At 35.7% G+C, this 16548-nt stretch overlaps 1 protein-coding gene and 1 long non-coding RNA gene across 2 annotated transcripts; one reads left to right on the forward strand and one right to left on the reverse strand.

The window, feature by feature from the left end:
• The first annotated feature begins 33 nt into the window (after positions 1 to 33).
• On the forward strand, positions 34 to 16421 carry LOC148937887 (uncharacterized). Its single transcript, XR_016137904.1, has 4 exons — positions 34 to 3473; positions 3774 to 3819; positions 11603 to 11851; positions 13509 to 16421. It is a non-coding gene; the product is annotated as an uncharacterized LOC148937887 (long non-coding RNA).
• On the reverse strand, positions 4397 to 10752 carry LOC148937888 (uncharacterized). Its single transcript, XM_089070540.1, has 4 exons — positions 10702 to 10752; positions 10338 to 10556; positions 5078 to 5146; positions 4397 to 4900 (listed from the first exon to the last, which is right to left on the reverse strand). The coding sequence occupies exons 1-4, from the start codon at positions 10750 to 10752 to the stop codon at positions 4631 to 4633; spliced, it is 609 nt and encodes a 202-aa protein (XP_088926666.1). The 3' UTR covers positions 4397 to 4630.
• Positions 16422 to 16548: the final 127 nt, after the last annotated feature.

A 16548-nucleotide genomic window follows, 5' to 3' on the forward strand; every position in this document is an offset into this window, starting at 1 on the left:
GCGTTGTAACCCTCTCTTTCTCTCACTCTCGCGGATGCGTGCGACTCGCGGCGTGTCGGCGGGTTAATTCCGCGCATGCGGCAAGCGCGCGCGCAACCGGTGGATCGATCAACCCTTGCTGTGGGTAACGCCGCGCGGTCTCTTGTTATCTTGCTATAGAGGTTCACCACCGCGATAGGAGTGAGAATAAGTCAGCTATTGAAATCTTCAATCAAGAGTCCGGACATCTTCGGATTTTTATCGATTGATTGTTTCACTATTAATGAATCAAATATTAATGAATCAAATGGAAAAAATTTCGAAAAATTCAAAAAAGAAATTTAAAGAAAAAATTAATTTAAAAAAAAATGAAAAGTTTGTCAATAATAAATATATATTTTTATAATACCTAACAAAATAAATACCGTCATTACTTGATTTACTGTTTAGACTCTTGAGCCAGCTTTAGATAATTTAATAATCCATATCAGAATCTAAAAGAAAATTCTTTTATAATTTTTATAATTTTATATAATAAATATTTGGAAAAATATAAAATATATATATATATATATATATATGTGTATAAATGTACGTATAAACGTACGTATATACGTATAAATGTAAAATGCATATATATATATGACAAGAATAAGTACATATAATAAATACATATAAATAGAATTCTGTTCTAATATTTGCTTTGTAAATTATAAAGATTTGAGAATCTTCAAATAGAGTGAATTAAAATTAAATGGTTGAAAGTTATTTTCTGGAGATTATACAATATAATATGCAAAAATGACTTTATATATTGACTTTTTGGTGATTTAGCAGGAAATCGCCTAATTATATTTCTTTAAATTTGTATTTAATTTATATTCTATATATGCATTATATGCATTGATCAATATTTACTTTTTAAAGTACATAATTTGTGACTATAAAAACGAATAAAATATGAAAAAATAATGAAAGAAAAATGCCAGCTGTCTACTTGATTACACTTATATGTGTTGTTTTCTTACATCAATTACTCGTCGATTTTTATAAAAAAATTCTACAAAATCAGAGGCGTGCAGTGCGATTAAAATGAGAAAGATATTAAAATTTTAGTGCCAATAAATTGAAGTACAAATAACGTGGGCGGCTCTGTGCGAATCTTGCGAAAATAATTTTGCCCGCGGGCGATAAATTGTTCAGGAACAGCGGTTGATTATAGAAGCGTAATAACGGATTTAGTCGTGACCGTAGCGGTGAAATCATCTTCCCGAATAACAGTAGCGCGTTTACATATTCAAGAGAACGGCCGTATAACATGGGCGAACTTTACAGTCACTGATTTTGCGGATCTTTAAGTTTAACTGAACTGAAATGCCGTGGATCATGTCCGATAAAAATGTTCTTTTGGTGCTCGCGTCGGCTTCAGTCATCTCTGCTGTTCTTGGCAAGCGCTCGTTTTCCATGCGATCGTTTACGTGGAAAGAACGTTGAATAATTTCAGTACCACGAAGACAAGTTTGCTGTACATAACGATTACATACATTACATACCCGTCGGTGCATAGAAACGTACATTATAAAAGAATAGAATAAAAAATTCTTAAAAGATATGTAAAAAAAATGTAGAGAAAATGCGATTTGGAAATGGAAAAGTTAACGAGTACAAAAAAGTAATATCCTTTTAGAATTTTATATTCTTTTAATTTAAAGCGAAAAGTTGTGATGCATAAATCAGTTCGATAGAGTAATCCATTTTCCTCTCTCCCGACGATTGTTAAAATTTCAATCTCTAATAATAATGCATCAGGACAGTCTCGACTTTAGAAATATTTTGTAGCAGTCGCTACAAAACAACTCTATACGTACGTTCACGTTTACGTTCATATGTATCACCATCGTGACTCTCATCGCGACATCAAGGGGGTAATGATATGACAGGCATACGAACCAGCGGATAACATTGAGTGAATTATTTATTTGGATGGAATTAAGTTTAAATATTTTATCCTCAAACTAATCTCCCGGGTACGAGCAATGTATTTACGGGTACCTCGTCGACCCGCCAACCGACAACATAAACGTTCGTGCGACAATGTGTGAGTGGAAGAGTTCTTAACGGGATCCACGACCGGGTCAACTTGCAAGAAATTCAAATCGCGACATAATTAAAAATAAAGCCTCGAAAATAGATGATCGATATTGCGGATTACTGCGAGATAATTATTAAAAATTTTTTTTAATCGAATTAATTAATTATATATTTATATATTCACTAAAGAGAAAAAAAAATTAAATATTTTACACATAAAAAAATGTACATAAAAAAATTTCCTGAAAAAGTAAAACTAAATTTATACAGTGGTCGTATTTAAAATTATTATTAAAATATATATGTTATTAATCTTTAATATAATTTTTCTACAAGTTTATTTTCCAAAATATTTATATTAATACTTTCGAATCAATGAATTTTTTAAATTAAAGTAATAGACTTTCTTTTTCAAATAAATGTTACATATAAACGCTGAAAAATAGCTGATTTAAATTAATTGAAAATACAACAGACAAAATATTTGAAATAACTTTAACGTGCATATATAATGATAAATATTTTGCTGGTGTGCGGTCTTGTCCTTGGTGTTTGTTTTGTGACGTACGACGTTGGCATATACACAAAGTTGTGCGCTATTCTCCCACTGACACTTGAACAAGCAGGTAATGGTGCGCGCTGCTCCGTGTATTGTTTCTGCAGATGTAATCACACAAGGAACGAAAGAAATACCAAATACCTCGAAAGAGATGCCAAACGCTTTTATATTTTACGATCGTAATAAACGATTATTATTTTATGTAATTAAGTGCAAAATATAAAATTATTACTTTTTATAGAAATGTATATTTCGAACAGCGAATTTCAAATCGCACAAACATCCGGTACGATAGTTCGTGTTTTTCGTTAATTAAAACAATCTGGTTTCTATTCTGAGATTGAAAGCGCAAAGAATGAAATACACGAATCGGTGGACCAACTGATTTAATTAACAACGGGTCATTGAGTATAAATCGGGAGTTATTTTCATTAATCTATGCAAATATTATGTACGCTAATCCATTTTCGAATAAATCGAGATAAATCTTAGATATAATTTTTGCGCGGGATGAGATTCGGCGAAATGGTTCATTTGCACTGACTCCACCGATCAATTCCGTCCTCTTCCGCTGAAGATTCTTGCTTGAAATTAATATGTCACGAATCATTCCTCGACTTAAAAAAAAATACCGTTCAATAGAATTCCAATATGGGTTTTAAACCAGAGTTATGCAAAACATCGCAAAAAAATATTTTTGCATGTAGTAAAATGTGTAAATTCTGTTGTAGTGAGTGCAGTGAGTGTTTTCGTAAGTGTTTTCAAATGTTATCGCGAGTGCAATGATTTGACAATCCTAATACTTTAAAAAGGAGGTTTAGGAAGAGCATTAGAACAACTTGAGGTAAATTATATTTAATTTATTATTTGCATTATACATTATACATAATTGCATTACTAGGTTTGATTATTTAATCTGTTTAGGTGACTTAAATAGAAAGTAGAGAAAAATGTTTATTTTATAAATATTATATTTATGAAAAAGAAAGTTTTAGGAAATTATATAACTATCTCATTAAATATTTCCTTGGGAAAGGAATATGGAATTCAATACGAATATGGATTTCAGTAGAATAATTATTTTTTTAAATATTAATCATTGTAGCCGTTGAAATAATTTGAATTTTATATTTGTATATTACAGAATCAACATCGACATAGCCGATAACTCTGCCCTTGCGTATCGATCGGTGAGTGATAAAGTTATATTTTGTACTGAGGTAACATATCTATGAAAAATTATATGTATATATCTACTATTAATACAAATATAAAAATATACAATATATATATATGTTGATGAGCAACACATTTTTAAATTTTAATATATCTAATGTAAAACAAATATTATCTGAATCAGTGGCACAGTACAGAAATTCTTTTTAGAATAAAAAAATTTATTTCACATTTATGTGTATTAAAGATAGCAAAAATGAACTAAAAACATTTATAATGCTAAATTTTTTAAATATCTTTTTTAACTTTATATTAAATTAAATGAAATTCATAAGCGCACTATCAAGTACGCTTATTTTCCTTTTAAGTCCTCTTTTTATTTATTAATCTTCAGAATCTTTATTTATTAATTTGAACGAAAAATCTTTAAAAATAATATATAATATTATATATATATATATATATATATTTATAATATATAATATTATATAATAATATATAATATTATATATATATATATATATATATATATATATATTTGTATAATTACAATTAAAAGCAGAGTGTTAAAACAAAAGATAATAATTAAAATATATTTAAAATAATTTTATTGCATAAAATCTTATGTGTAAAATAGATATAAACAAGTCATATGTAACGAACAAACATACATGATAATGTAACGGAGAACAAATAGCGATAAAATATCTACAAAATAACTAAAATAAAAATAGATGTTAAAGAATGGTAATAAGTTACGAAAATATCCAGAAGTTACAGTTTTGAACAGACTTTTACATTTCTTACACGAACTCTTGAATTCGTTCAAGAGTTTAGGGTTTGACGCATAAGACGATCTACTAATTCTTTCTCCTGTAAATGACGGTGTTGCATCGCTTTCAAATAGGGATCATCGGCGTATAAATCGAGAGACGAATCGAAGCTCGGCGTTTTCTCGAGCGTTTTTCTGCTCTTTCGGGACGGCAATACTTCGCTCGTGGTGATCCTTCTATCCTTCGGGTATATAACAGGAGGTTTCAAGAGACTCTCCCGCGTCACGTTGTTCGTCTCAGGAATCCTTGAGTTTTCACGGTTCTGCGATAAACGAGACGATGTTACCTATCGACGATGATCTTCGAGTCGTTGTTGCTCTCGCGATCTGCTTCAGCCTCTCCGCTCCATTACGGAGATACGCGAATAATTGCGCGACGTCCTCCGACGGAAAGTCAGCCGGAGTATCAGGGGGTGAGATCGCAAAAGGGCTCAATTTACCTTTGAAATGGCGGCGTCCCAATCCTTCAAAGGGGGCAAGAAACATTTTTGAGCGATAGCGCGTCTCAACTGTAAACACAAAGGAGATAAGTGCTCGTGGGGCGGGTCGCTTTGATCGGATAAATAGGAAGAAAAGATGGAAGAATCAAATGATATTCACAGTCCGTGATTTTACATTTTGTTCCATGTCATCGTCGATAACCTCGCGAGTCTTTTTCAGCGGGAACGATATAGATCAAACATGTTTTACTTGAAAAAGAGTACAAATCGGCACCATGAAAAATACAACATTGCATAATAAAATAAAAAAGTAAATAAATTAAATAATATAAGTTTAAAAAAAAATATTGATGTTTTTTAATTAATTGATATCGTCTGCGCTAAGTCAAACGTTTAAAATAAGATGTAAAAAAAGAATCTTTAAATAATATTTATAAATAGCGTACTGAAATACATTAATCCTGTCTTGTTTTAATCAAAACTAAAAAAAGACGAAGCATAAATTAAACTGCGATTAAAGTCGAGTGATGCTGAGTTGAGTGATCGAGTCTAAATGCAAATAAATATTGTTCTCTTCGTATCATCACGCGATCGATGTCAACCGATCGTCAAATGAGAGATGCATATCGTATACATGTGTACTGCGGTACGGGAAACATACTACAAACATACTACAAATGAAATTTCTGCCTCTGAAATGACCTGTATGAAGATAGCCTCCCAACATTGAAAAACATAAAGTTTCTATAGCTCATTCGATTGTTTATCGTTTGCACGTGTATGCACATTTCGAATTTTCGTTTGCACATTTCTAGTTAAGAAGTTATTAACAAACAAAGTCTTGGGGAGCGGCAGTTCTACATAAAAAAATTCGTTTTCAGGATGAATTCCGAAGATACGCGATTCAAAATAGAACCAATCGATAGATATTCGTTTGCACATTGCCAAACAGGTCGATTTTTCATTTGCACACCTCTAGTTAAAAAGTTATTAACAATTAAAGTTTCAGAAACGAGCGAGTTTCGCGAGTTTCGAATTTTTTCAGTTATTACAAGATATAACAAGTATTTAAAGTTATAACAAGATTTAGGTACAGATATTAAAGATGAGCGAAAACATGCAATAGATTTATGAGAAAAACAAGAACCGAATATGAATGAAAACGTCACAACTTTTCGATTGTTATCATTTTAAGCACAATATTTTTGTTTTCACCTCATCTATCGGACTCGCTCATTTCTGAAACTTTAGTTGTCAATAACTTTTTAACTAGAGGTGTGCAAAATCGACCTGTTTGGCAATGTGCAAACGAATATCTATCGATCGGGTCTATTTAAATTGCGTAATTTAAATAGACCTTTGGAATTCATCCTGAAAACGAATTTTTTTATGTAGAACTGCCGCTCTCCAAGACTTTGTTTGTTAATAACTTTTTAACTAGAAGTATGCAAACGAAAATTCGAGCTGTTTGGGAAAGTGCAAACAAAAATCTATCGAATGATACCATTTTAAGCACAACATTCTTGTTTCTATCTCATCTACCGAAGTTGCTCGCTTCTGAAACTTTAATTGTTAATAACTTTTTAACTAGAGGTGTGCAAACGAAAATTCGACCTGCTCGGAAAAGTGCAAACAAAATTCTATCGTATAATACCATTTTAAGCACAATATTCTTGTTTCTATTTCATCTGCCGAAGTCGCTCGCTTCTGAAATTTTAATTTTTAATAACTTTTTAACTAGAGGTGTGCAAATGAAAAATCGACTGTTTGGCAATGTGCAAACGAATATCTATCAATGGAGCTATTTTTTTATTTAATTTACTCATAGTTGGGGGGCTAGTGTGAAGATATCGGCCCCCCGAAATTTGTTTTGTTAATAACTTTTTTACTAGAAGTGTGCAAACGAAAATTTGAAATGTGCATACATGTGCAAACGATGAGCGATCGAATGAGAGATATATAGAAACTTTATGTTTTTCAATGTTGTGGGGCTATCTTCACACAGGTTCAGAAATGCGAGTCACGAGGCTACTTCTCCTTGTGAAAGGCGCGTAGCGTAGGTTCATCCGCGTGTGTAGCGCCGCTATTCCCTTCTGTTCGCTTCGTACCCTCAATTTCTGCCTACGCTCGTGGTCGTTGCGGTTCGCAGTAGTAGCTTTGTACGTATAACTGAATTTACGTGCGGATAACGGTACTTTGGCGAGGGCCACTTCTACACGGACTGCTCGTCTGTTAGCTCGACAGCGAGCCCGTCTTACATCTCGTATGCGAACCTAATCGGCGAAACGCTGAAGATTCAGCGGTGAACCATACGCAGATGGTAAGAGAGTTTAATATATAACTATCTTACACAGAGACAAAGAAAATACACAATGTAAACAAACGATATAAACAAAAATTGTAGTGCGATATATTCTAAATAATCACGGAAGAGTTTTACACGCGGAAATTTCACACGCCGCAGTGTCAAATTATTTTTTGTCTCTCCGATCGTTTTGCTACGATTTTTACTGCACTCTCTGTATAATAATTTGTTGATGTTTACGTTTTGCCGTTATGTAAATCGTCGAGTTTTTGCCGCAAAGCCGAAAATATAATCCCGAATAATTCAAAATGTATTTACATTGGAATCGGATTAAACTAAATTTTTCGCCATTCTCATCAAATATTGTTTCTAATTTAGCATACGTTTTATTAAAGTACGAGAAACACATTCTCGCAAACGAACGTTGCAGCGTATATTCATTAGCGAAGCTTCCAGATGTTAAAACAGTATTGCAACTCATCTTCGCAACGTTGATCAAGATTCGGTATTTGCATGAGGAAATGAATTTATAACGCGCTTACGTCACCTAACTGCGAATCGATATGGCGTAAAATTGACACTATTTTTATATGAAACTTGAGGAGATATCGTGACTTAACGACACGATATATTGCATTATTTATGATGTTAATTTGTATTCTTTTTCAAGTAAGACACATTTGATCTATATCGTTCCCGCTGAAAAAAAAAACTCGCGAGGTTATCGACGATGGCATGAAACAAAATGTAAAGCCACGTATTGTGAATATCATTTGATTCTTCCATCATTTCTTCCTTTTTATCCGATCAAAGCGACATGTCGCGTCGTTAAATCACGATATTTCCTCAAGTTTCACGCTGTGTTATACGCGAATCAACGCGACGTAAAATTTCCATTTTATTTTTATAATTCTTGAAGCTTAAGTAAAATAGACCCTTAACATAACAATCTCGATGTAATATGACGCAGTCGTCATGTGCATGCAATAGATTCTTCCTACATTGAATCGTTCAAGTGGAAACGGATATAGCAGCAACGGCGGCGTGGCGTTCCACGCGAATAATCGTTCGAACCTTTGTAATCTCGCGAGATCAGATCGTGAGCGCGTTCCTGGTTGAAATGGAATAATTGAATACAAGTTGCCAAAGTGCAATTGACTTAGCCGCGGCCGATACAAAACTAAGTTATTCTCGGAATCGTATCCCGGGAGCGTGAATGGAGGGATCCCCGAGCCGGCAGAATTTCATTCTACCGTTATGAATATTTTGTCTCGACGAGACTCTCCGTGGCGTGTTCCCGATATCTTTCATCTCGCAAATCGCAACGCGTTTTCTAACGTTCCACCCCTTCTCTCGATGCATAATAAATTTCATACATAAGAGTATCGGAATTGCTGCACACCGACGCTGTTGTTATATGAATTGAAAATATCAAACTGTAATATAGATGAGATTGGCAGATTGAGAGAGAGAGAGAGAGAGAGAGAAAGTTGTACGTATAAATAAAAGTATCGTTGAATATTAATATGTTGACCATATTGTAATAAAGTCATATCTGATTCGATAGACATTTTATAAAATTTTAAACGTTCAACTTTTAATTTAATATGTGCATGATTTTGATTAAAAAATCAAGCAATAAAAGATAAAATTGATTGCCTATTTTCAATCTGTCAATATATAACTTATAATGCTATTTATCTATTGTGACCCGATTTTGACCTCGCGCATAAATAGAATAATAATTATCAATATTTAGTAGTTAGAACGCTGTCGTGAAATTAAACGAGAAATTGATATGACAGCAAAAGCGAAATGAATAATGACGGGCACGGAACAAGATACGTTACCGTAGAAAGACAGGACGAGCGATGAGATAAAAAATAGAAGGTTAGGGAAAGATAGAAAGAGAAAAAAAATGCGATCTCGGCATTGTTAACGCGGAGGCGGTACGTACGTAATTAATTTCGTTTATAAATCTTGCGGCTGGTCATTACGAGACTTGACTTTCACGAGTGCGCCGGGTAAAACGAGCCAACGCCCGTCAGCAATGCCTCTTTTGCGTCCTCTAATTGGCAATTAAATATCGACCGTAATGGGACCAAATGCCATCGATGCTAATTTATCAAGCACGAGTCGCGGCTCTCACCTCGCCCATTATTTTTTACGGCATTATATTCCGCCGGACGGCGCGGCAACTCGATCGTGATTAGCGATCGCGGAAAAAAATTGACGACTGATGCGGACGACTGATACGCAATTACGGGTTCTCAGATATGCAAAACATGGAGAACGGGCGGAAATTTTCCGGAATCTGCCATTTCCGATAATGCCCAGATTCGTCGGGCAGATACTCGTTTGGATGTGGGATAAGACGCCTCCACTAACCACGCGTACGTCACGCAACCGCGATCGAAGATCTGTTTCGACACTTTGCGCGTGAAAGTCAAATGAACACAAGATGTGTTTAGCTATGTAAAATTCCTTTGTAATATTCTCTATATTTCGCTATGTAATATTCTCATTTTGATATTCCTTGATATTCTCGGTAATCCCGCACAGACCATTGTGGTAGATAAATAAATAAATAATACAAATAATCTTCGGAGAGAACATGGAATATAAGATTTTGCTTTTAAAATTAAAGTGTGCATTACTAAAAAAATTACTTGCATTTTTTTTACGCGGATGATAAGAAATATATATGTAAATGAGAAGAAGCGAAAGAAAAAAAAAAAAAATCAAAGAATCTAAATAAAGCTCTTGTAACTTTTCTACTATCTCCGTGTCGAAAAATAACGCGATGTGCGATCAGCCGCACATAAACGTGACACAGATAACGATGTAGCTCGGATGAAATAACGGCATAGTCGAAGCTCGATCGATTTTGCTTCTCATGCCTAAGATAAACCGCGATCGGTAATCCATCGAAAGGCGCGGATCGCGTCGTCGTACCTTGAGTCTTCTCGTTCGCTGCAGTATCTGCTCGCGATTGCGCGCGCTAACCGAGTCCCCGTACGATCTCCGGCGCATCAGCCATTCTCTCTGCAACAACAAACAACCCCTGAAGCTACTGCTGCTGCCGCTGCTGCTACTGCTACTACTACTACCACTACCACTACCACTACCACTACTATCACTACGACTATGACTACTATTACTACTACTACCAGCCTGACGAAACTTTCAAGCTAAACACGCCAGCGCTACGTCTGACTAAAGGCTTTATTTACTTTTTGTGAGAGTTCAGCGACAAGGGGGTATATGCCCCTTGACTCGCGCACATACACTCTGCACTTGTATGCATGCACGAGTATACCGGCGCCCGCAAATTTGCGGACAGATGTGGTAGTAGATTGCTGTCTGCCATGAAGAGGCGTACGCCGACAAAAGTGCGAGTAAACACGACGTACGGGTAATATCTTTCGGCATATAACGAAATTGGGTGTAATACTGATATACGTATATTATTTGTGCATTTATACGTCTCTGAGGTAGTTCACATATCATTCGCAATAAGTTCTCATTACTTGTCATGATATATTTTAATACGTATATTATTAATAAATATTTAGTATTAATCGGTAATATTAATTATTATTTAGTAACACTAAAACCCATAATAATCATATAATCATTATATGAAAATATCTTAAATAAAAAATATGAGTAGAAGGAAAAATTAATGATACATTGAGTATTTAAGGCAATTTCGTGTTTATTTAATATTAAATATTATTTATATATTATTTGATATTAATAGATATTAAAAATAGATTCTTCAAAATTAAGTAAACATTACATTTAAATATTAAGAAAATCTTAATATATTTAAGCATTTAAATAAACTTTAAACATTAGCTGAATCCTTTAAAAAGATTTACCAAGTAGACATACTTAAAATACTGAAATGATTTTTTTATCAGAAATATTTATATAGAAATTAGAAGATAGAAATTAGATTATAAAAATTTCAAAAAAATAGTATATTAATTTTTGTTTAAGATATTTAAATGCATTAAAAAAAATATTAACATACAACTGAATTTAATACATTATTTATATTGACATAACTCTATAATTCATATCAGTAAAAAAAGTATTAGATTTAAAAAATTTAATACCAAATTTTTAATACCAAATATTTAATACCAAATATAGTACGTTTAAATTTCTTATTTTTTGTTGCAAATTCTGGTGCTCAAACTCGGTCTTTGCAGATGCAGTAAGATCGATCGAGCGAGCCATACCGAAAATCGTGGGCTGCCAACTCGGCCCAGTCGAATTCGATACAAAGTAGATTATGCAAATGCTCATTGAACGAGGTCGATGACGGAGAAACCGGCAGGCAGGTTTGGGGTAGGACAGCGGAAAGAAATACAGAAAACAGGATGGACCGAATGGCGAACGAGAGAAAAGATAAACGTAGCGATCGAGAGAGAGAGAGACGAATAGAAGGGAAAGGAAAGGTAAGAAGAAATTGCATCTGGCAGAGGGAATGGTTCAGTCACGAGCGATCGAACGACACTATCCTTAAAAAATAAATAAGTCAAGCGAACAACTTTTCGTATTTTATGATATAGGAGCACGTTGCATGCTCTTGCTTGGCATTTCGAATACGGGCAAGTAGTCACTCTGAATTTATATTTTTATTAGATTATAAAAAAAAATGGCATAATTGTTATTACAATTATAGACGAGTAGTTTACGTAAATATTGCACCTTCATAATATAAATCATTGTCTAATTATCAATTATAATAATGGTTTACTAAAATTAATAGCCGGTGGTGCGATGCCATTTTAACATTCGGCAATATTTCCCAATTGGATATTCAACGACGACACCTACGTGTTAACGCCAGGGGCAATTAACGCCGCGCGCAATTACCGGGCGTGATATTAACGCAAGCTTTTGGGAGTCGCTATAATTATGGATATGCCGATGCCCACGCCTTAACCGTTGCTGTCATCCGCGGACACCTCGTCCGGCTTTACTCGCGTTTCATTTAAACTACCCTCGACGGCGATGGCAACGGCGATGGCGGCGGCTTCGTCGGGAACAAATTTGCTCCCGTATATTGCTGTACTTATCTGCTCTCGTACCCGGGCGGGCCCGGTAATCCCGGATAATAGTCTGCGAGTGTACAACGAGCGCCCGTGCTTATAAGAAACACCTGGATAAAAGTCCCGCCGCCCGGTTTTCTTTCTCTCTCTTCCTTTCACGCCGGCGTTCGTCGTTAGAGCGAAAATTCCTGTTCGCCTGTACTTGGACGTGGTATCGGCGAAGTTCGATTGCGCAATTGAAGCTTTTTACGGCTTTACGTGTCGCGATTCTCTACAGCGTCTAATTGCGGATAACGTATTGGCGTGACGCCATCCTTTTGCGATACCTTACATAGAGCGCACTTTGTACTTTCGTCTGATAGGATTCTTTGATCAATTTAAGGTCAATTTTTAATCAGCCTAGGTTTAATTGTGGATTCTCTACTCTTTGTTTTATAGAAATCTTTCTAATTAAAGTACGCTTTGGGATTCCAATGAATTGAAGTCCAATTTCGGATTTAATGGAGAATTAAGCTCTCCTAGCTATTTTTATCTGATGCTAATCTAATGCTTACCTATTTACATGAACATATTAAACATATAAAATTTATAAGTCAATTATATGAGATTCAACAAAACGTTTTTATTTAATGAACTCATTTGATGGTTTTTGAAAACATTTGACAGATACGACGTCCGCTTTTAACATTAGCCAGTCACAATTGTATTATATTTGATTATGTCAGAATATTAAATTAGCTAAAAGCACAAATTGTAGTTTTTAAATAATCTCGCAACAAAAAAAGTTCAAAAGTTGAAATTCTTTTTTTAATAGTTCAGCGGTTATACTTATTATAATTAATTGAAGAAGAAATATCTATGCAGATTTTCATTTCAAAAAATTGCCTTAAGATAATTTATATGATCAACATGCAACAAATATGCATGCGCAAACGAGTTTTCTCGAGCTCGTTTTCCGGTCGCTCGCGGCGCTTAAAGTAAAGAAGAAGGACGTCGCGCGACGTCTTCGTCCCTGCTCATCCGTGACGGAAGCGAAATACTTTGAAACTTTTTACCGCAGGTTTGTCATCTCCGCCGTGGCTCCCGGAAGCGATGTTGGGGAACCTCGTGACGCAGTAACGAAGCATTTCCGCTTGTCCCGAGGTGCGCTTAAAGAGAAAGGGCTTCCTCCAACGTTTCGGGAAGGACGACGGTTTGCGCTGCCGCGCGACGGGGTCCCGTGAAATTTTAATTTCCAATCTGCTAAAATTGTTTCCGCGAAAACGGCACGACAGGGGGCCCTCTCGGAATTCCGCTTTCTTCCAGACACACGCGCGAACAGACACATCGATCGGTGGCGCCCGGCCGATTTGCTGGCACGGCCGGGCGTATAAGAGAAAATCTTGGCTGTAAACTCGTTTTCCGCGTTTTGTCGGTCGCGCTGGAAGCGGCCTGAAAAATTTACAGACCGCCCGCCCTCGCGAGCCAAGCCGGGCCGAGCCGAGACGCTCAAAGACCGCGGGAATTTACTGCGTTCTCTCCAACTATGAGGACGACAGCTATTTTCTTGCGTTCGTGCACCTGCCGCCGCGCGCAAGGAGGGAAGTTCGCGCGCGGAATTCCGCGACGTCGCGACTGTAACGCGAGACCTGAAGAACGTCGGCTGGAATGACGCTGCGGAATGTTATTTTGCGAATCCAGCAGCATCTTCCGGTTTATTTATTGCATATTTTATTTACGAAATCATTGATCGTGGGGAAAAACTCGAGAAAATGATATTCTTTCCACAAAATATTAATATCCGGATATAGCCTCGTGATAAGATAACTTGCGGTTATCGAGTGCAAATCCTCTGGGATCTGGGATAAAAAGTGGCAGCGTATAGGAAAGGTTGAAGCAGATAAGAAAATCTGAAAATGCAATGAAGGAATCCCGAGGTATCCGAACACAAATTACAAATATCTAATTCTATTTCTACATTACATCCGGCAAAACTAACAAAAAATTAGCTTCTGCAGCGAGAAAGGAGACGTGTGAAAACGAAGGAATTTATGGAAACTCGTACGAGGAATATTTTATGAGTTTTGCGAGAAACAATTCAAAATTTCGTTAAAATTGCAACAGCTCACCCCGGAGAATTCCATTGCCACCGGGAGACATGCGAGGCGTAACGTACCCACGGCTTTTACATTGGAAAAGCGATTATCGCAATTAGCGGATTAAAGTACTTCGCGAATTGAATTTTTCGCTTTGGCGACAAACTGCGACGCGTTTCTTGCGCGTTCGTGCGCGTCCTCCAGGCAGACAAAGAAGACTCGTCGTCGTGACGCTCATCGTCACACGCGATTGTCGAGACTGCAATTTGTCGTACGCAGCCTCTAATTTAATATTGTATATCCTCGCCGAAGGAAAATAGGGAATAGACGCGCGCTGGAAATAGCGCGCTCGATCCCGGAAAGGAGTTGCGTGTTTATTAGATTGAAGCTACGAAACTGTACGCGTCGTCGACCTGGCTCCTTTCGCGGAGGAGTGCTAGGTCTTCCAATGTGAAAGTGTTAACTGCATCGTCGGGTTCTTGGTACGACTCGGCAGAGTTTCCTTCGCTTCGCTTTTCCGGCAGCGGAAGCCTTTCCCGATCGTAGGACAACTTATCGGCAAGGCTAGCACCGTGCGAAATGAAATAAAATCGCGCGGTAAAAATTTCCATTTCGCGAATTGAGCCTTCTCTACTTTGTGAAAAAATTCACTTTATCCATATTTTCATATTATTCCGTCGGATTGAATACAGTTCGAATTCTCCTACACCACGATCGAATTCTCCTACACCACGGTATTCGAAATGGACGGTTTACTATATATTTTATCGTTGGAATTGTTTATTGACGTTGCTTTGCGTACGGCTGTGAAATGTTGCAATTGAGACAAACTGCAACAAGTTGCATCGGTCGACGATGAGCATTGATGATGCCGAAGAATTAATCGAGTTACCGCATTAATCGAATCACAGTGTTACGTTGCTGCGCCGTAACTGTGTAACTTCGTCGGGCCAAGAGAACGTTGTTTATTAACGTACGTACTCTCGATGCGATCCAGTCCGTAACGTAATTACCTCACATCGAGGACACCAACGGGAAAGACGCAGCAATAAACATCTAGCGAGATAAAAGGATAAGGATAAAAGAAACGGGGCGAAGATAAATTTCGCGATAAAAGCACAAGCGAACTCGGCACGCCAAGTTTTAATGACGTTCCCGAGTAATATAAAATACTTTTATACTCATTATCGAGAGAGAGAGTAATATAGAAAACGTGAATTATCGAAGCGAGGGAACTTTCCTTGTCCCGGAAACTTTGATCGAACGCGCGGGCGACAGATAAGTTTTCGGAAATGAGAATTGCGTGCCGTGCCTCTAAATCTTGCTTCAACAAAACTGATATCTTGACAAACTGAATACGTTAAAACTCTGACTGCAAATATACAACAAAACATAGATTGTGAAAGATATATGCTTTTCCATTTCATATCACATACAGAGTTGAGAAGTAAGGGGTTATTTGTAATGTCATTACCGTTATAATTATTCTTTTAACGGTGTTACTTTCTTTTTTAATAATTAATGATAATGATATAGTTGCATTTTTTTAGTAACTATAACAAATTTAACAATTATTTTTTATATTTTAAATCTATTTATGACATAATTTTTAGTTATGCAAACTTCGATATTCATAGAACCGTTGTTATTTAGACCAGTTATTTAAACCATTCTTGAGAATAGTTTATCATAAATCAAGACAGGGCCACAAAAAATTGTGAATATAGAATTAAAAATAGAAAAAAAATGTAAATTTGGCTCTATTTATGAATTTAATGAAAATCACAATCTTTTTATTTGCATTTGAAGTATTTTAAAATCTTTTAAAATTTTTTTGTGATCTTGCAAATTTAAGACAAAAAGTTTAGAAAAATAAACTTTTATTTAACTTTTATTTAATCTCGTTTTAATATTAAAAAAATAAAAAATAACTTCTTTTTTAAGTATTGATAATGTTATTTTTTACAATCAGTAACTAGTAACGGTAACTAGTTATTTTTTCAACTCGTAACAAATTATTTTCCT

Source organism: Pogonomyrmex barbatus, unplaced genomic scaffold (genome assembly GCF_055798465.1).
Source record: "Pogonomyrmex barbatus isolate J1 unplaced genomic scaffold, ASM5579846v1 scaffold10, whole genome shotgun sequence".
NCBI classification, from domain to species: Eukaryota; Metazoa; Arthropoda; class Insecta; order Hymenoptera; family Formicidae; genus Pogonomyrmex; species Pogonomyrmex barbatus.

Excerpts from the sequence above, each read along its gene's own strand:
- LOC148937888 (XM_089070540.1), bottom strand. The coding sequence starts at position 10,752 with ATGGCAGACAGCAATCTACTACCACATCTGTCCGCAAATTTGCGGGCG. Across the intron at positions 5,147-10,337 it reads AGCGAACGAGAAGACTCAAG|TTGAGACGCGCTATCGCTCA; the intron begins GTACGACGACGC and ends TTGTGTTTACAG. Across the intron at positions 4,901-5,077 it reads GGGACGCCGCCATTTCAAAG|AACCGTGAAAACTCAAGGAT; the intron begins GTAAATTGAGCC and ends CGTTTATCGCAG.